Below are 20,726 nucleotides of genomic sequence, written 5' to 3'. Positions count from 1 at the left end.
ACTTGTAATGAGATCATAAAACCAAAAAGAAGAGAAAAGACCTGTGAGGCTTTTAAGAGGTCAAATATGTCAAGCCGTGTGGAACATTATGGGGCAACTTGGACTTAAAATATTGGCAGCAATTTTTGATGATTGCCAGAAAAGGTGTACACCTGCTGGATATATTATCCATGGTTGCCCTCTGTCACACAGGGTGGGGTAAATTAACTCAATCGTGGCATACATTTTAATTGGACAGTAATAACCTGGCTTCCAAGAATAAATGACAAAAAAGAAAAACTTTAAATGTTAATATTTTTGTCACATGCATTTTTAAAAACTATTTTAATTTAAAGGGACAGTTCACCCCAGGATCAAAAATACATATTTTTCCCTTTTACCTGTCGTGCTTTTTATCTAGATTGTTTTGGTGTAAGTTGCTGAGTGCTGGGGATACCCTCTGTATAAGATGTCTGCCTTCTCTCAAATATTATGAAACTAGATGGCACTTTGCTTGTCGTCAAAGTGCCAAAAAAATACATTTGAAGAACTTAACAGCAATGTCTCTTTCCAGAAATCATGACCCAGTTACTGAAGATAATCCACAGACCTTGTTGTGAGCAGTTTCATGTAGGAACTATTTTCTTTCTACCAAACTACGCCCGCCAGCCGAATCACCACGCTGAAGGAAGCGTGCATCTACTGCTAGCTCATCTGGCACCACTGGGCTAGCTAACGCTACAGCTCAGCTGAGGAGGATGCCAATAATGTTCACATCTCGTGCTGTCACAAGCACAAGTCTCTCGTCCATGAGTAGATGCACACTTTTGTGCAGTAATATGGTTGGTGGGCGTAGTTTGAAGAAAGAAAGCAAGGTCTGTGGATTATCTTAAGTAACCGCATCATGACTTCTGGAAAGAGACTTTACTGTTGAATTATTCAAATATATATTTTTTGGCACTTCGAGCACCACAAGCCAAGTGCCATCTAGATCCATTATATTCAAGAGAAGGCAGACATCTCTAAAGTCGATATCTCCAACACTCTGCAACTCACACCAAAGCAATCTAGACTGATAAATAGCACTACAGGTAAGAGGAAATATATGTATTTTTGATTTTGGGGTGAAATGTCCCTTTAAGTTTGCAATATAATTCACAGTACAAAGGGCTAAAAATCAGGTTCAAGTTAATCATCTTTATTTTCCTTTTAAACATACAAATATAACCTTAAAAAAGCAGATGAAAAACATTGAGCAAATGTATCAGTGAAACTACAGACAACACAATGTGCTGTAATGAGATGCATTAAAAAACACAAGGCACCAACCACAGTTGACTATGTCACTACATGAGTTAAGTCTACCAACACATAAGTGCAAAGTAAATCAATTACCTCTGTAAAAAAAGTGCTTTTCATAAGACGGAGAGGTTCCCACCAAGTCAAGGCACACATCTCGTTTTCACCGTTCCAGCATACCTCTCATAATCCAATAATCTCGTTTACAAAAGGAGCGTGTTTGTCTCTGAATGAAACGACTGTAACAGTGCCAAACTACAGGAATTCACAAACTTCTGCTTCTCAATAATATATTCAAATGTACCACATAAAAAAGCTGGTGGGTTGTCAAAAGTATTCTTAAGGCAGCATTCCAGTGTTTCACCATCAGAAAAAGACTTCAGTCAGAAAAGACTTCAGTGGGTTTTGTCCAACCAAGCACTTAGGAAAGCTGAGCTGAGGTCCTTTGGTTCACCAGCCAGCATATACAGGTTCTGCATCACAGGGGATCCCGTAGTATCGACCCTGAGGTCGCTCTTTGCGTAGTAATGGAGCTCGGGCTATGGTCAGCTCTCCATCAGTGTCTCTCCGTCGACGTAGGACCATTAAAATGATGAAGAGTAGGGCCACTGAGGAAAGGCAGAGAATGTTACAGGAAATGTCCATCTACAGTAGGGCTTATTTCCAAACACACAAACAGTGTTTTATAATGTGAGCATCTTATTTAATGACAGTATGTCCTGTTTGTGCATGAAGTGGTCTCAGTGTGAGAGGACAATCTATTTTCAGTGTGCAAAAAGAAAACGCATAGACTACGTTTCCAGGACAATGCTTACTTAATATAGAAAATCTGCAGTAAGAAATCCATTTTGTCCATTTAAATACAGACTAATAAAATTACAATAAAGAAATAAAATGGCCACTTCTCTAAACAAGGTTACAAAGTGCCTCACAAAGTGCATGAAAATAAAACAACAATAATAACATAATATTTAAAAATGTTAAGAGCTGAGAAAAAAAGTATGTACAGAGGCAAAAATAGAACAAAAGGAAATAAAACACAAAAGTCAAAATGTACAAATCAGGCATTAAAAGCTTTCCTATCAAAACATGTTTGAAGCAGTGATTTCAAAACAGGTAATGTTCTTATCTAATCTCCTCAGGCCTTGATGGCAAAGGCCTGGTCACCTTTAGTTACCAACCTCAATCTAGGAACAACTAGTGAGGGTAGGCTTGAAGATCTCAGGTCACGACTTGGAGCATAGGTGGTCAGAAGCTCAGCTATATAACCGAGGGCTAAAGCATGTTGAGCTTTAAAAGTTATTGAAAGAATCAAAAAATCAATTCTGAAGTAAAGTGGCAACCAACGGAGGGCGGCGAGACTTGGGGTGATATGTAACCTACGATTTGTCCCAGTTAAAATACAAGCTGCAGCATTCTGCACTAGTTGAAGCCAAGCTGCTGATGATTTACTGAGGCATGTAAACAGTACGTAGCCATGACACTTGACAATGTTTCAAATATGGATGTTGTAGCAAAGACTTCAGTCCAGCAGCACAGAGATTTATACAATCAACACAATTTCAAAATGGACACCAAAGATTAGTGTCACCAATTTAGTATCTGACCAAATGTCTCAGCTTCTGTTCCCCAGTTATGATGCTGAAAAGGTCAGAAAAGTGTTGCAGAACATTATGACATCATGGTAAAGCTGACCTTTGACCTTGTGGATATAAAATGTTGTCACTTCATTTGACATTTGTGTGACATTTTGTCATAATTAGCAAATAAATTCTTGAGTTATGGCCAAAAACATGTGACCTCTGACACAAACTCTAATCAGTTCGTCCTTGATTCCAGGTGGATGTTTGTGCTAAATTTGAAGAGAATGGGACAGATAGACGGACGGACAACTCGAAAACATAATATTGCTGCCCTGGAGGCATTAAAAATATTCAGTTATACACAGTATATGGTTGTGGGAAAACAATTCAGTCTGTACAGAAAAGTGATCGTGTTTTATAGTCCTTTTTAATTAATCATTGCGTAGTAAAAAGTGGAAAGTAGCACAGCGTTTTCTGAAGTTCGACTGCACGTTTAGTTTGTCTCATCTTTGCTCATTTCCTTTTACAAATGGAAAAAACAAGCTCTGACCCTTCAAGCAACAGGAAACGGGCGTGTCTAATGTTATCCAACGGGAGCTATGTACCATCACTATATCAAACACTAGCTTATAGTACTTAAAGAAACTGTTCTGTGTGTAATCAGATTATATTAATGTATGACATTGCAGCTTGAAGCTTGTCAACTTAAGAGGTAATCAGTTTGAAAAGCATAGCTGTGAGTCCAGTGCCTGTCACACAGTGAAAAGAAATGCAAGAAGAAGAAGCTCTGAAACATCAAGAAAACATAGTGGAGAGGTAGTTGTGACTTACCCCCTCCTCCAATAACTAAAAGAGCAATAGTGACCGGAGCCAGTTCACAAGTGTCCCCGTCTTTGCGGAAGAAAGTCTCCATGCAGTAGCTTGGAGATAGGCTGCCCTCTGGACAAAACGCATCGCCGGGACACTGAATGGGGTTCACGTCTGGACTCTGAGAGAACAACATGTCACCAAACATATTTATCGAACACATAAAGATTAATTTTCTGTTGCTGGTCAGAGCGTGAAGGGTGCAGGACTCACAGGGCAGTAGTGATTCTCTGGGCATACATCACAGCTCTCCTGGCCCCAGCGGATTTGGAAGTAACCACTGCCACAGATCTGACACGTAGTCTGATGGGGAGCCTTGTGCATACCTGTTCAAACCCAGATATCACCTGGATGGATATTCATGCTTCCCCTTCTCTATTATGAGCTGCAGCACTCATAAACATTACGTATTACGTTTGCATGATGTGGATTACCTGGCCGACACTGTGTGCAGCCTTTAGCGGCGGTCTGTAGAGCTTCTGTTCCTCCGGGACACATCTGGCACTGGCTACAACCAGAGGAGCTGTCAGACAGAGAGATACTTATTTGTGACTGTAAATGGACAAACGACTATGAATTCATGAATTTCATGGCTGCCACAAGAAGCCTGGAGGCATTTTTGAGGTATGTCAGAGCTGATTTAGTTTAGAGCTGTTGTTGCAGCTTGGTTTCACAGTGCATACTGACACATCATTACCACTCGTAAAAACACTGCCGCATTAGGATGGAAATCATTGGAGTGAGCAGTTGTAAACAGTTTTCAGTGTTTCAGATGTGTGTACAAGTAAAGTTGCTTGGGCACTTACTGAAACTAAAGATTAAATATGACTGTCAGAGTAAAGAGCAGAGCGTTAAAGGAATATTTCCCCCACAAATGATCATTTGTATATCAATTACTCACCCTGTGTTATCTTAAATTTGTGGAGAAATGCTTTCCATGCATGCCTTTGGCGAATAAAAAATCCAAAACTCACGCAGTATAATCTAAGTCTCATTTATTCAGTTGGCTGAATGAGTTCAGGCAGTGGTAGACCAGCAGCTCCTGTTTTCAGCACGGTCAAATAACTGTTTTTGTCAGTAAGGTCTGGCTTTGAAGACAGCATAGACAAATTTCCCTTTTAGTTCAGTTCCCTAACAAAAGGGGCTGTCTGTTTGGAAAGAACTGAGCTACAATTGGATAAATGAGACTTGGATTATACTCAGTGAGTTGTACAAGAGTTTGTAAACAGATGTTTTGTTATGCTGCAGTTAAACGTGGACCCCTTTTACCTCAATTCAACAGGAATTTTCTCCGCTTTTGGATTCTTCGTTCCTCAAAGGCATGCCATAAGTTTTCTGCACTAATTCAATTTAATGTAGGGTGGGTAATTGATTTACAAATGATCATTTGGGGTTGTTAAGTTTTCCTTTAAAGGTGAAGTTCATGTGGCACCAATGAATCCTCCTTACAACATCTGAATGAGATCCCAATTACACAAGGCCAATATCAGTCTCCTTTACAGGGTGTATGGGCTCAAATAAGTGGAAGGAGCTCAAAGCAACTGTTGTCCTTTCATTCCTCTTCCATGCTTTGATCGAGACGCCTCAAAGATCCCCCTGGGAGACCTTAACCCCTATCAGGGCATTGATCATGGTCATCTTGCTTCTGAAACGACCATCTCATATTTCCAAGTCCAGTTCTATAAGCCGCATTCATATGCTCTGGGACATGATCACACATGCCACTTTCATTTTCATACTCTCTGCTGATTAATCAAAGCAGCGACTGTGTAACTGGTCTTGTGTGTGTGTGTGTGTGTGTGTGTGTGTGTGTGTATCTGTGCTGCCAAAGAGAACCATGGGATGAAATCATGTGATGTTGGATTTGGTTGTTAAATAAGTGATTATCCAAACACAGAGATATTTACAACTGTTCTGCACTGATTTCCAGGTTATGGTTACCAACAACATAAGAACAAGGCACAGACATGACATTCAAGTGCAACTTACTTGCAAAAACTTCCTAGTGCGCATGGTGCACATGAAGTGGAGCTCTGCTGCGATGAAAAGAAACCTGAAAGCAGCAGACAGAAAATAACTCAACACATGTGATTCGAGTTTTCTCTCGAGTTTTCGATTATATGAAACTGTGTTGAGGTCATTGCATGTAAATCAGAAATCATGCATCTTTATAGATAGATAATCTATTTATTTGCAAGCTTGTAAAGACATTTTAAATATCAAAGTCTAATTTCTGGCTACAAGCATACTGCTGTTTTTGTCTGTATGCATATCACTAGTTACTGATTTACAACAGTGCTACAAGTTTTTGTCCTTAGCTAAATAAACACACCTGGTGAACAACTTGTGCAGCTTTCTCCACCAGTGTTATTGTTGAAGGATCCAGGAGGGCAAGGGCGACATAGTGGACTTCCAGTGAAGCTGTGCAGAAGTTTAAATACATGAGACATTGACCAGAGGAGTACACAGTAAAGTAGTCAAAACTATTAGACGTGAAAGAATTTGTTGGCACAAAATGTGTCCTTACTTTGTGTAGAAGCCACGGTTGCAGGGCAGACACTGCTGCTGTCCTGCTAGTGGCTGATAGAAACCCTTATTGCATGGCAGGCAGGCTCCAGGAAATAGACACAGCCCTGGGTCAGAGCAGCACGCACACAGCAGGGTGTCTGAGGAGCAATAGCAAAGCATTTCCTAAAAATGATTTTCCATCCTTACTGTTTTAATTGCTGCAATAGCAGTTAGAATTTAGGAGTTATCATAAAATGGTGGCTTCGTGTCAGATGACGTAGCCGCTGACTCACTGTTGTCGTACTGCGATCCTGGTGCACAGGGCTCACAAGTAGAGGTGTTGAATGCAGAGCAGCCTGGGGTCGTGCTGCTGAGGATCACGGGAGTTATAGTCAGAACGGTCACATTCTCGATGAGAGTGGTGTTGGTCACAGCAGGAGTGAGTGTGGTCTGGCTCACCACAATGCCTGGAAGAGAGGGGCACTGGATGTTTCACATCTGACCTTTGACAGTGGACTGACACAGGGCCGCAAAGCAACCTCAACCTTTTCATTTACCTTAAACTGTTCATGAATAAATAACGATTGCGGTTGTGCTAGCAGTCTTGGGGTTTAAGGGCTTAATCAGGGGCTGCAATGTCCCTGATTTGAATCCATCTCCATCTGTCTCCATTTTGTCTCATCTTTCTATTGTCAGGTATCGAGGCATTAAATGCACAACTAACACCTGGAAGAAAGTTGTTTCCTTGCAGTGGTGGAATGCAACTAATTACAGTAGTACACACAGAGAGTATCTGAGTACTTCATCCACCACTGTGTATATGTCATAACTAAAGTAAAAGGAGCAGAATTATTGATTTGACCAGCAGCTAACCTGTTGCAAAGGTCATGCAAATCTCTGTGTGGTTTTTGTTGTATAATCCCGAACATTTAATAATGCAGTAGAAGCAAAAAAAGTGAAATATTAAATAGGATTAACAGGGCTGGCCTGAGCCTTTCTGGGACCTAGGGTTATTTGCCTCAGGGAGGTTTCCCTTCACATTTTCACCCCTAATAATTTCTTACATTTATAAAACCGCTCAAAAAGAACATATCCTATTTTGTTCATGTAACAACTACATTAGCAACCTTATTTTAAATAGTAACTACAATCTCTTGCTTACAGTCTCTGCTTCCAAAGTTTTTCTGGCTCAGTCTCATGCTCTGTTTGTACTGTTTCCTGCTCACATGTTCACACACTAAACATACAAATACCATTAAAAAATGTGGCTGTTGTGATGTCCAAATGCTTGCAGATTTAGTTTTGGGAAGATTTGTTATGTAGAAATTGCATTTATATCCTTATTGATATTTTCAGGCATTAAAAGCTTTCGTGTGCTCTGCTCCTCTCACTTGGAATAACCTTCAAAAAGAGTTGAAACTATGTGAATTGGTCTCTCTGGCTGACTTTAAAGCAGTGCGTAGATGTTCTTATATTTCTACATGTTACTGTATGTGTTTTATGTTTTTATTGTGTTCTTGTTTGGCTGTCTTGGCCAGGTCTCCCTCTAAATGGGACTTACCTGGTAAAAATGGGTTAAATAAATAAATACATTTATAGTAGCTGTCTTAGAAGTAGTAGAAATAGTTGATCTAAGTAGCTTCACCATAAATTCATCTCCATCCATCTCAGGCATGCACTGAACATGGACCCAGCCTCGAAAACACAACCAAAATATGAGAAAGCAGATGAGTGGTTCTCCTCATATAAAATAAAAGAGCATTATCATGATATCTTAAATCATTCCCCAGAATCTTAAGTGTACCGTTCAACTTTATCTGCCACCGAGAAAGCGAGGGCAACAGGTATAAGCACATCAGCAAAACAGAGGCCATATTGTGGTAGTAATCACATTAGCCATGTGCTTAAGTGCTTTCTTGAATAGGAGCCATCCTCCTCATGAAATGCAATTATTCAGAGAGGGGGTCATGTGATTTCTCTGCTGCTCTGGGTTGGCAACATTTTTTCTCTCAAACTTTTAGACAGGAGCCTCTGTTGAACTGGCAGAAAGAGACGCTGTAATGCTGAAAGTTTGGCAGGATCAGACTCAAATGTCAGCTAAATGATGAAGTCCCTACAGAGAGGTTATAGTAATACCACAGTAAGGTATCATAATTAACATCAGCATTAATTCCACTATAGAGGCACAGTAAGTCAGCACAGTGGCCATTTTTCATGAAGTGAAAGTTTGTTATGAACTTTTGAAGTCTAAAGGTAAAAATTCCCAACTGATGAACTTTAAAAGTATAACTTATTCCATGTATCTGTGTCTTTATGCCTTGTTTACACGCTTTATAATAACTTATAATATGCTATTCCCATTTTATTTGGTGAACTAGCCTACTACAAATGTATCTGTTATATTTCGACAATATGTCTACAATAGACCCACAGTGCCTTCTGTAAAAGGCTTACAACAGTTACAGTCGATAGAGAGTCAAGCTTACCTATGAAACAAGCGGCGCATATGGCAGGCAGAGCTCCCCGACAGTCCATCCTCCACATATTATCGAGCAGTACCTCCAGACAATGTCAGCCTACAGCATCTCATCTCTGACAAGTGCCCGAGCTGCCTTTGTTTTTACAGCAGAAGTCAGTGACGCTCGCTCGCATTCGGATCGGTCCTCTCATCAGTGTCATATGACAAATACACATCATGTGATTTTGCTTTGCAGGGAAAAAACTGAGGAAAAATGGGTCGGATTCAGACAGATATCGTGTTATTACAAGGAAGAACCAGCAGGGGCGCCATTCCCCTTTTGTCTGGTTATGTCAGTGATTGAAATCTATTAGTTAACTATTAGTTAAACCTTTTAATTTGTAAAAATAGAAAATTGATCTGGAAAGAGTGCTTAAAAATTATAATAACTGTGTAACATATTTTATAACATAATGATGATAATGATGATAATAATAATAATAATAATAATAATAATAATGATGATGATAATGATAATAATAATAATATTAAGTATAATCATAATCATTATTATTATTATTATTGGGGTGGCATTTTTGGGTGATGAGATGAGGTATTTATTTATTTATTTGCCTATTTAACCTAATTGACCGATGTGTCCTGTCTTGTTCTTGTTTCATACCTTCTTCCACCTAGTTATAAATTGTTATTTATTATTATTCTGTCATGCTATGTCTTTTAATTGGTATTTATTTTTCCTTTCTCTTACACAGATGTTTAGTTGTTGCATCAGTGTCTTCTGTAACGGGACTGAGTGTTTCTATATACAGCACATATGCATATGTAGATGCTTAACAGTATATTGGTGATTGTATATTGTGTGCTTTGATAGATATGTAGGTAGATGGACAGATGGATAGTTAGGTAGATAGATGGATAGATAGATAGATAGGTAGGCAGATGAATAGATGGATAGGTACGTAGATGGACAGATGGATAGTTAGGTAGGTAGATGAATAGATAGATAGGTAGGCAGATGAATAGATGGATAGGTAGGTAGATGGATAGATGGATAGGTAGGTAGATGAATAGATGAATAGGTAGGTAGATGGATAGATAGGTAGGTAGGTAGATGAATAGATGATTAGGTAGGTAGATGAATAGATGGATAGGTAGGTAGATGGATAGATAGGTAGGTAGATGATAGACGGATAGGCAGGTAGATGGATAGATGGATAGATAGGTGGGTAGATGGATAGATGGGTAGTTAGGTAGATGGATAGATAGGTAGGTAGGTAGATGGATAGATGATAGATAGGTAGGTTGATGGATAGATGGATAGTTAGGTAGGTAGATGGATAGATAGGTAGGTAGATGATAGATGGATAGGCAGGTAGATGGATAGATGGATAGGTAGGTAGATGGATAGATAGGTGGGTAGATGGATAGATGGGTAGTTAGGTAGATGGATAGGTAGGTAGGTGGACTGATAGATGGATAGGTAGGGGGATGGATAAATGGATAGATATGTAGGTAGACGGATAGATGGATGGATGGATGGATGGATGGATGGATGGGGAGGAAGGGGAGTGGATAGGTAGGTAGGTAGATGGATAGATAGAAATATTGCATTGTAAAATACCAATTATAAAGATTTGCGGTCACATTTCTGTGTCATACTCGCCTTAGTTCTCCTTTAGTGCATGACCTGGATGATGACTAATGAGTAATCATGACTGACATTTTGTACAGTAACTTGTTACCAAAACATACAAGGCACAAAATAACAACATTGTTTTGGGGAAGGGAAATTTTCTTTATCAGTCATATGTTGGAAGGTTCACTTCCCCTTTCATGTCTCACACACACAACAATGAACACTTAAATTATAAACAACCCTGGATGATCACTCAGATGGAATTCAATAATAACAATTTGTTCATTTGTGGTGATAAATCATAGTGGCAACCAGACGTTTTCTCCAGCAATGCTAATGCAAAATATGTCAAATTAAGAACATAACAAAAGAGGAAAAGCTAATCATCCCACACATTTCTCGCAGCAAATACAACTAATCATCTTTCTGATCTAAAATGAAACATTCACAGGCCTGTGGAGCATGTTGCGCATATTTATGTCTTGAGTGTCTCTGTGTGAGAAACAACATAAGGAGCGTTCTTCTGGATATGACGCTCTAAGCTCAGCTCCAATTCCTCCCAGCTTTTCTGCGTCAGGCTTTTCTGGCAGTAAAAGAAAGAGAGAGACAAATATTATTACTGCTTCAAGCATGAAAAATCCCAACACTAACAAACACAGACACGGCTTTCAACTTACTGACTGAGAGGAGTCAGTTCCTCTTTGTTTTGGATTTCATACTCACTTTGTTGTGCGTCCCTGTGTTTCTAACAGTGTGTGCTGCCGCCTGCTCGGAGGTTTTGGCCCTCTTGCTTTCAATTTGCTTCAGTTTTTGGCGCTCTTGTTGTTTCTCTTCGAGCTTCTTCTGCAGAGCCAAAACTGTCTCATCCTGAGATGCCGCCTGCCGAAAACCCAGCCTGGCTTTCCTCTCCTCTCTCCTGCGATATGCCAAAACTGTCATCAGTGCATGCTTGTGTATGTATTTGCTTCAGCCCCACACTTCTCTGCTACCATAATCAAGGCAAAGCGGAACATTTTCCTGACCTGATGGCTGCAGCCTGTGCCAGCGCTCTCGTGTGGAGGGTGATGGTGTCCAGCTGCTCCGACAGCAGCTGCCTCTTGTTCTGCTTCTCCTCCAGGATCTGCTCCCGTTTCTCCTGCTGCTCTGTTTGCTGCGCCTCCCTCAGGAGGGCCAACCGCTCCTTCAGTTCCACCAGGGACATCTCTCCCAGCAGCTCGTGGCCTGCAGTCTGACATGGGACAACAAATTAACCATGATGACACAAGAAGTGTGTGAAAGTAAGTCAGATGATAGATTCAAGGGCATAGAGCTGTGTGTATATATGTGTATTTGTGTGTGTAGTATACAGGGCCCTAATGCTATGGATGCAGTCCATACACTGTCCAGACTTTTTTATCATGCCCCTGGTCAGATGGCATCACGCTTGCCTTCACTCACCTCTGTGTCATCAAAATTCCTGACTGTAACGTGAGGAAGCGATTCAATGGCGTGGATTTCTCGGATGATCTCAAATTTCCTGCTGAGCTCTGCTTGTGCTTCCTCCAGTGCTTGACGAAGGAGCTCTCGACTTTGCTCTGACACTTCTTTCACTGTGGAATTTGCATACAATTGTTGAGAATGAAAAGACAACCATGAAAAAAGTGATCAAGCGATGTCAAACAAGAAGGCGCACCTATGTTTTGCTTGAGTTTCTGTAATTTCTCTTTAGCTGTCTTTGAGTTCTTGTGTCCGTCTGCCACTTGTTGCACCAAGTCTCTCATTTCTTTTTCCTCCTGTAACCTTTTTTCCGCATATCTCCGCATCAGCTGAGCTGTCTGCAAGAAGCAGAAATCATAAAGAAAGTAAGTCCCTGTAAAATCACTTCTTTCAAGGTGTGTAAAGAACAGACATACTTTTGTCAAGTCTTGTTACACGTTTTAAAGCGCTGTGTAATCTTTTATAATGCTTATAATCTCTTATCAGTTGTCGAGGGATGTTCACCCACCTCTTCTTTCTTCTGCTGAGCAGTCTTCTGGTTGCGTTCCATCAGCCGTGTGCGGGCCATAGCTGCCTCCTCGTAACTGATACGTCCCTCAAGACGCCTGCGCTCAATCTTGGCCAGCTCCTCCTGAAGGTCCTTCTCACGCATCTCCTTCTGCCACTGGAGGAAAGACGACGGCTCATGTGTCCCCTCCACCAAACGCTCTATTCTGGGTCACAAACACAAAGGAATGACTCCACGCTGTAAATAGTCTCCTTGAGCTTTTTTGATGTAAGGAGTCTAATTGAGATCAAGGTCTTTTTTGCAATAGAGACATTAGAACAACATATCCACAACTTCGCAACAAGACACAAAGCAGCCATCAGTGATGATGCTGAGATGTATAATCCTACTAAAAGGGCAGTGATGAAGGAAGCAAACAGATCCTTTACATAAATAAAAGTACTTATTCCACACTATAGAAATACTCCACTACAAGTAAAAGCCCTGCCTTGAAAATGTTATGTAAAGGAACAGTGTGTAGGATTTAGTGGCATCTAGTGGTGAGGACTGCAGACTGCAATCAGCTGAATCTTCTCCCATGTCCTCATTGTTCATGAGGTTTTTACCACGAGCTAAATTACTTGCAGAGGTCTCTTTTTCTCCAAAACAAATGGACCATGTGATTTAAACCAGAAAAATAAAAAACCTGAATAAAGCAGTTTCACATAAAAAATTATTGTTTTTCCGACACCAATCAGCTCGTCATGTAGGGGCTGCTAGCTACGGTGGCTGACACATACTCAAATTTTATGTGTAATTTCTGCCAATATATCCCCCTATATGCCACACACTGGACCTTTAAAAAGAAGTATGTAAGTGTAATCAGGGAAATATATTTACAGAATCAAAAGTCTTCGATGCAGAAAATTGTCTCCTGTGACTGTATACTATTTATATTATATCATTATATTATTATTATTCACACATTCATGCCAAAGCAGGATTTTAGCTGGCTGAAGTGGAGCTTATGTTTAATAATTTTGTCTGGGTTAGTTTAGAACAGAGCATCATATTTTTTCAGATCCATGAAAGTTGAATTCATCTGTAAAGTAACTAGTTACCAGCACTTACAAATAAATGAGTAATAAGCAATGTAAAGTATACAATAGTTCTCTCTGAAATCACTAAAAATAGGTCAAGCATTGGCAGTGCTGTACCTTTGCAGCTCCTCCTCCACCTGACGGTTGTACAGTGCCCCCTGCCTCAGGATGGCTGCACTGTTGAGCTTGATGGGCCAGCTGTCCTTCTAACAGAATCAGAAAAAAAACACATGCCAGTGGGTACTACATCTTGATATTCATCTCTGTCGTAGTGAAGACTGACCAGCTGAAGCAGGTGAAATAATAATTAGATCTCACCTTTTTACTGGAGGGACGTCCAGAAGAATGACATGAGCTGAACTTGAGTTTTGAATCCAAGTCCTCTTTAATCTGAGACATCACTCTCTGCAATGCAAATGATGGTTCAGCAGAAATGTAACTTTGAACTGTCCACTGGTTCACTCAGTCGTTAAGGTTTCTCATTTGATCTACATTTTTATGTAAGTAAGCTTGGACATGAATTAAGCATATTACTTTGGAAATCTATGTAAAGCACAGAGAACAGCCCCTACCTTAGTGTGTTCAGACTTCTGTGGGTTTGCACATCTGAATTGTTTCACATTTGCCTCATAGAGCAGTTCCTATGGTGAAAAACAAATAGGGATGTCATTACAGAGGTAAGTAGAGCTTGTGTAAGTGCTGCTGATATTAATATGATGGTAATATAGGCCAGGGGTGTCAAACTCATTTGTTACAGACCAATTTGATCTCATGTGGACTCGACCAGTAAAGACGTTGCATAATAACCTATTAATAAAAACACCTCCAAATGATTCTCTTTTCTTTGGTTCGTTCTGAAAATGTTAATCCATTTACAAAACAGATCATAAACCGCCTAAGATATCTTCAGAAAAATAAGTAGGCCTACAGTTTCAACAACATGTCTCAGTTTTTCCACATTCAGTCAGACCAACTACTCACTGTCAATGAGTGTGCATTTTTCCATACATTTCCACCCCTGTGTGGTAACGCTGGCGTCACCAGACCAAACTATTCATAAACTATTTACAGAGTAGATCTGTGGCAGTGACTTGGCAAAAGGGTTCCACCAATATGGTTTTAAGATAGAAGATTTTTTTGTGTTGAAGGTGTTGAGTGGCCATAGTTTGTACTATATTCAAATCTTTAAATATGACCACAATAAGTATTCCTTGATTTTTAGAGCAGTTGTTCCCAAAAAACACTTTATTCTGGAGTACAGTGAATTTCCAGCACAGAGCTTTCATTCTGAAGTGCCATTTCCTACTGTACAGTGACTGACTAATGGAGAGCTACTTAACAGAAACAGCAAACCAGCTCAACAACATTGCCAAATGCAGGTATGATGCTGAATAGAATTAGTATGAACACTGTGTACTATACCAATACTATACTACACCAATCCATACTTGATTTATACCTGTTGTCAGACACAGAGCTCTCTGCCTCTGTATTGTATATGTTGGTTTCTCTGTGTTTTATTTAACTGTGTATATGTCAGCTGTTAATCTACATCTACTCTTTTTGTCAAGCTTGTTTTCTTTTATATTACATTAATATAACAGACTGTATTTTGCCTTTTAGGAGTCATCGCCTTTTTTGATGATAATGGTAAAAGCAGATATTGTACCTCAGTCTTTTGATGGTTCTTTTGTTTGATCTCCTCTATCATCTGCATCTCTTTTGGAGCCTTGTATGTGCTATTTGGTACCTATAAAACAAAGACAAAGTGAGTCAGTCACAGCCTCAACACAATATCTTAATGACCCGTCTTGTCTGTAGCCTATAGGAGACATACAGAAACTAACTGTGTGACAATGTTTGAAGGAAATATTGTATATGACTGTAATAGGACTGACTGGTTTTGATTTTTCCTGCAGTGGAATGAGCTCAGGCACAGGCAGAGGTCGAGGTTTAGGTTTGGTCAGAGAGAACTCCTGGGGCTCCGTGGTTTTGATGGGAGCTTTCTTCACCTGACTCCCACAAGATATTTTGGCAGCAAGCTGGTCCATAAGAATATCCATCTCAGGGCGCCATCTAAAGGACACATATGCTTTTATTCCTTGCCTTTGGAAAATAAAAAAAAAAGATTTCCTAAAAACAAAACTACTTTTCTCACCTTAGCAGAGGGCTGATCAAGTGTTCCTTCACAAAGGCAGCGTCATAGATACTATTCCATTCATCTTGTATCCACGTGGTGAGGTTTGTGAAGAAGAAAGTCAGGAACTACAGCCAAACACAGAGGACACATTAATGAAGCTATTGTTTGCTGGTTATTTCCAATGAAACAACATCACTGTGATCAGAGTTTCTTACTGTGTGCATCTTCTTGATGTCCAGAGATTTGACAATGTTGCTAAAATGCTGAAGTCCAAGGTCATCAAGACAAAATGTGGCGAGGTAACAGATAACTGAAGAACAACACAGCATTATAAACACATCAGTGGCAATCTTGAGTCAAAATTTGGATTAGAACATAGAAGTTTTAGTTCATTAACTTACTGACAAACTGGCTGCGATCACCTCTAGATAGGCATTTCCAGTTCTGGCCATAGAAGACACTGATCACTAGGTCCAGTAACTTTTTGTGCTCAACGCATCCAGAAACGACATCAAGTATGAATTTTTTATGCAGAGTATCCATGTTCTGAAACAAATAGTAAATGAGACATTCAGGCAAGGGCGTAGGTTTCATCTCAATGTTTCAGGAGACACATAGTCTATGAGTTTGGGTGTCCTCTGCAAGAAAACACTTAAAGGTCCAGTGTGTAGGATTTAGTGGCATCTAGTGGTGAGGACTGCACACTGCAAAAAGCTGGCACTTCTCCCATGTGTCAAGTGAGACCTCCTGGTTGAGATTCCTTAAGTGTTCATTGTTCAGAAGGTTTTTAAGGTCTCTTCCTCTCCAAAACAAACAGTCCACAGGCGGATTATATGAGAACGGACCCCTGGGCACAGGCATGCAAAAGGCCCCACCACCTATCCTACACTGAAGTAAGACACAAAGACTTTGTGGTGGTCGTGCATCTTTTTGTTTTGTGTCTCTGGAAATTTTGTGTCTCCTTGTGGTAGTTTTGTGTCTTTTTTTTTGTGGTTATTTGGTGTCTCTTTGTGGTCATTTTGAGTCTCTCCCTGGTCAGTGCGTGTTAATCAAAGTGACATTTTGCAGGTGATGGCCTGGGGGCCCGACTGAAACTCTGGGTCCCTGGGCATGTGCCTGGTAGTGCCATTCAGTAATCCATCCATGGTGATTTAAAACAGTCAAATCACTGAATAAAGCAGTTTCACGTTACAAAACAGTGTTTCTTTGACTCTGTTTGGCTGTCACAGATGGGCCGCTAGCCCAGCATCTGCTAATATTAGCTCACCTTTTTTCTCTGACAACCTAAGATCCAGACGTTCATGAGGTTTTTTACTGAGAGCTGAATAATCCACAGAGATCTCTTCCTCTCCAAAACAAACGGACCGGAGCCAGAATGTGTATTTAACCTCTGTTGTTTATCATTTGTTAAGCTGCAAACATTCTTTTAATCACTTTCACTTGTGGCAGTAATTGGCACAGGTGTGGGTGTGGTTTCACATTATTTGACCTATTTGTTCACTGGGGTGGCGGCTTTCAGACAAAGAGGGTGGCTTCAATATTTGCTGTTGACTGTTATCACATAATGTAATGACGCAATCACATTATCACATCAGTAATATTTTGTTTCATCTAAATTTGCTTAAGTTATCTCAGTTGTTTGTTTAATAAAGCATCATAAAAATGCAACTTTGGACTTAAGCATGGATTTTATTGAATGAGTCATAGTAAAGAGCCTACTCAGCCTCTTAGTGGCTTTTTTCATTGATAGTAGTTGCTACATGCTGATTTAAACCTGTAAAAACATAGTCCGACATAAAAACAAAATGGTCCTATCTGTTTGTGTTTGGTTTGTCTGTTCTGGGCTACTGTAGAAACATGGTGGTGCAACATTGTAAACTCCATGGATGAGAACCTGCTCCCTATCAAGATATAATGGCTCATTCTAAGGTAACGAATACACACTGATTCTTATTTTCAGCTGATTATACTTACATACATACTATATTATATTCAATTTCTGCCAGTATATCACTCTAAATTTTACACACTTGACCTTTAATGTTCTGCAATCTGGTGAATTTGTATGCACCATTTTGTGCCTTTTCTGCAACAATTTGTGTTATAAATGTCTTTAATTTTAAAATAAAAGTTGTTCTAAATATTTAGGGGAACGTGTCCCCCTGTGTCCCCCCTGAAATCTACACCTATGCAACAAGCTGCATCAGGGCCCTGCTCTGACTCCACCAACCTGCAGGTGCTTTGAAGCCTCCTCAATGAAGTCATCCAAACTCTGTCTGCCAGTGCTGAATTGATCGAGCAGCACAATGGCCTCCTTGGCAAGTGATCCATAGCTTGATGCCATTTTATATCGATCTGCAGAAAGCTGGTGGAGATTGATAACTGTGGTGAAAAGATCTTTGCTGGCAGAAAAGCCCACAGAAATACAGTGCAGTACTTGTCCTCACTCCTCACGTACAGCCTATGGATTGTGTAAAAAGTCACATTTTACTTCTATCTGAGACAGACCAGAGAGGTTTCTATTAAAAGATACATACTGTAGAGTCATAGAAAGTCGCGGAGCGGTTTGTTTTCAGCGCGAACTATTGCCATGTACAGTCGTTGCTTAGCAACACACAGGCGTAAACAGAAACGTAACCCAGCTTAAACACATAGCCTAATATTAAATGAGATGTCGCTTACAAAAACAACAATAATCAACTCTTATTTGTATTAATGAGAGGTGTTTTTATTACAGGGTTGTTTTGTTCAATGTATAAACAACACTCATGGTTTTAATCCCTCGGATGCAGATTAACAGTGTGACATCCTGATCCTTTGTTGGCTGCCATAACAATAAATATGACGTAGCATATTGTGACGTCTGTGCGAGCCTGGCGCTGCCTTCATGTGCCGTGGGAAATGTTGCAACGAGCACATCAACGTGATAAATACAACAAAGACAGAGGAAATACATGCTGGTAATTAGATCCAGATTAAGACAGCATCAACACAAATAGGCTACATGTTGACGGGAGAAGTGACTAACTTCACATCACGGTTTTTAAGGGGTTTGTGTGGAAAAGCTGATTACGGAACAGATCACATGCAAACTTGGGGTTTTATAGTCTCACAATGCATTATCTGATTTCCTGCCATAATCTGATTATCATAAACTGATTTTCGTGAGCATATAATCAAAGTCACTGGGTTGTCACTCTGTGGTCACAAATGTAGTTTGGAAATATAAATAGGCTCAATATTTTAGTCTTCCATTTTTAGCAGTGATTTGCCAAAGATTGAGCCGTAAGAATAAACACTCAAGATTAAATCTGAGACAACATGGATGAGAAGAGTTAGTTTTAACTTTAACAGTGTCATTCCTGCTGAAAGCAAACTCAGCTATCAACTGTCTGCTGATGAACACTGTGTGATATTTTGAAGGCTCCAGAAGAAGCAAGTGGACCTTGAGCTGAGATTATTTTGCCACCTCCTGTTTCCTTATCCAACTCAATAAACATCTCTGATGCAATGTAACTATACAACTTGAATTTAAGTCACACGCTGCTCATAAATCTGTTTTGCTCTCTGATACTTTGTATGCCTGACCTCAATGTGCAGACTTTGTTTTCATATTTATCTGAAAGTTTATCTGTGCTGACCTCAAACCTTAATCCAAGACGTGCATATGAAAGCATTTTTTTTATTTTATGACAACACAACTAGTTTGGAAGCCAATCATGGTCGAGTCACGTCATCTTAATTTATAAAGCTCAATATTGCAAATCACAAATTTGCTTCAAGGGTCTAATTTGCAATTTGATGTGGTAACTTAAAAGATACAGCTGGTAGGCCTATGTACGAGACATCTCATGTCCAGTGGTCAAACTTTTGAAATTAAAAAAATTCACAGAATCTGGGTTATTCAATGAAGGAGAAGTTGGTCTCGGTGTAATTTTAAGAAATATTTATTTGTAATAAGCGTTGGGGAAAATATCCAGAAATAGGTTTTGCCAAAAGAAGGCACTTATGCACGGTGGAAAGATGCAAGGCAACAGAATAAATATTATATTGTAGATAAAAGTTCTTTACTAAAAATATCATTTTTGCAGATGTAACACATTTGTAATCACCAACAGTTTGATGAGTAACTGTAATTTAATAACAATTTTATTCACATTAACTGAAACAGACTACAATTACACTTATTTTATAATTTAATTGCATGCAACCAGTTACATGTAGGATGAAGTCAGATAATTTGGGAGATCAGGTAAAATGGGACAAATAAGGTTTTTTTTTATTTTATCTTGGGCTCTTTACATAGTAGCAGCCAGTCACCAAACACGTTATTACAAGTTTTTTTTTTCTTTTACACATTTTTACAAAATTTGCTTTAAATTAATTATTTTCATTCGTCTTGCAGGGTAAGCCATATGGCATGATGTTGATTTTCTCATTTGATGTTGAGAGTACTGCAGTAATAAGGATATAACATCAGAAAATGGTTGTAAGATGTTGCATTTTATTAAACGTTTGACTTATAACCAAAACATTTTCACAATACACTTTATGATAAAGGGTTTTGAGTGAGTGTAGACAAACTATCACAAAGGAAACAGAGAGCAAAAGAACAGGGAAAGCATGGAAGAAAAAATAGATTTTAATGAATAGACACAGGTTATATTAGTGGTTTAATGGATTAATAACTGGGCTTGTAATTAGATTTGACCAGTTGAAAAACAAACATGACTGTCACACATTGTGCCTGAACATGTGGGGTTTCTTGATATGTTTGAAAGTCCAGAGTTTCTATTAAATTTTATTTATAGAAATATAGAGAGCTATAACAAGTTATAAAGCTTACTCAGTGTAGTACTTAGAGTTTCCGGTGTTTTTTTTTTTACTTTACTCTACTCTACTACTCTACCAAAAAGTGTCCTAAATTACCTGACGTCACCCTGACTAGTTACTCCCCAGCATTGCAGGTAATTCAGTTTTTTTGTGGATTAATCATAACAGACACGAATAATAAAATTCGAGCATTTGTTTTATTAAAAATCATGCATGAAGGGGATCTTCCAGTCCCCCTGTAATGCTTACATGGTCTGTTTTGTAGCCTATGATCTGTCTGACCAGGAACCGCGGGGAGCACTGTATTTGGGAGCAGCACTTGAAGGCATCACTTCCTAG

General features: G+C 39.4%; 2 protein-coding genes and 1 long non-coding RNA gene across 3 annotated transcripts; 1 reads left to right on the top strand and 2 right to left on the bottom strand.

Moving 5' to 3' along the window:
• Positions 1-1,161: 1,161 nt before the first annotated feature.
• Positions 1,162-8,907, bottom strand: si:dkey-21a6.5 (tumor necrosis factor receptor superfamily member 9). The gene is made up of 9 exons (XM_050062688.1): positions 8,723-8,907; positions 6,530-6,703; positions 6,256-6,394; positions 6,061-6,149; positions 5,718-5,781; positions 4,163-4,251; positions 3,942-4,054; positions 3,693-3,849; positions 1,162-1,886 (listed from the first exon to the last, which is right to left on the bottom strand). Exons 1-9 carry the CDS (start codon positions 8,778-8,780, stop codon positions 1,729-1,731), a joined length of 1,041 nt encoding a protein of 346 aa, XP_049918645.1. The 5' UTR covers positions 8,781-8,907; the 3' UTR covers positions 1,162-1,728.
• Positions 8,908-10,544: 1,637 nt separating this feature from the next.
• On the bottom strand, positions 10,545-18,152 carry cfap99 (cilia and flagella associated protein 99). Its single transcript, XM_050061821.1, has 16 exons — positions 18,092-18,152; positions 17,785-17,919; positions 15,956-16,100; positions 15,770-15,864; positions 15,573-15,679; positions 15,313-15,490; positions 15,084-15,164; positions 13,987-14,055; positions 13,733-13,819; positions 13,532-13,620; positions 12,336-12,540; positions 12,024-12,165; positions 11,789-11,940; positions 11,374-11,579; positions 11,075-11,267; positions 10,545-10,934 (listed from the first exon to the last, which is right to left on the bottom strand). Exons 2-16 carry the CDS (start codon positions 17,896-17,898, stop codon positions 10,827-10,829), a joined length of 1,971 nt encoding a protein of 656 aa, XP_049917778.1. The 5' UTR covers positions 17,899-17,919; positions 18,092-18,152; the 3' UTR covers positions 10,545-10,826.
• LOC126400844 (uncharacterized) lies at positions 11,440-12,449 on the top strand. Its single transcript, XR_007571014.1, has 3 exons — positions 11,440-11,628; positions 12,157-12,192; positions 12,314-12,449. It is a non-coding gene; the product is annotated as an uncharacterized LOC126400844 (long non-coding RNA).
• Positions 18,153-20,726: the final 2,574 nt, after the last annotated feature.

The sequence above is a fragment of the Epinephelus moara genome, chromosome 14, assembly GCF_006386435.1.
Source record: "Epinephelus moara isolate mb chromosome 14, YSFRI_EMoa_1.0, whole genome shotgun sequence".
Lineage (NCBI taxonomy): Eukaryota > Metazoa > Chordata > Actinopteri > Perciformes > Serranidae > Epinephelus > Epinephelus moara.
The sequence above is the reverse complement of the archived record's forward strand: the minus strand, read 5'-3'. Positions and strand labels throughout refer to the sequence as shown.

What these genes read in the sequence shown, in the direction of transcription:
- si:dkey-21a6.5 (XM_050062688.1), bottom strand. Translation starts at nt 8,780, where the DNA reads ATGTGGAGGATGGACTGTCGGGGAGCTCTGCCTGCCATATGCGCCGCT. An exon ending in ATGCGCCGCTTGTTTCATAG is followed by an intron (nt 6,704 to 8,722) that starts GTAAGCTTGACT and finishes CCTCTCTTCCAG; the next exon opens with GCATTGTGGTGAGCCAGACC. An exon ending in AGGATCGCAGTACGACAACA is followed by an intron (nt 6,395 to 6,529) that starts GTGAGTCAGCGG and finishes ATTGCTCCTCAG; the next exon opens with ACACCCTGCTGTGTGCGTGC.
- cfap99 (XM_050061821.1), bottom strand. Translation starts at nt 17,898, where the DNA reads ATGGCATCAAGCTATGGATCACTTGCCAAGGAGGCCATTGTGCTGCTC. An exon ending in TGATCGCAGCCAGTTTGTCA is followed by an intron (nt 15,865 to 15,955) that starts GTAAGTTAATGA and finishes GTTGTTCTTCAG; the next exon opens with TTATCTGTTACCTCGCCACA. An exon ending in GTGGAGGAGGAGCTGCAAAG is followed by an intron (nt 12,541 to 13,531) that starts GTACAGCACTGC and finishes TTTGTGACCCAG; the next exon opens with AATAGAGCGTTTGGTGGAGG.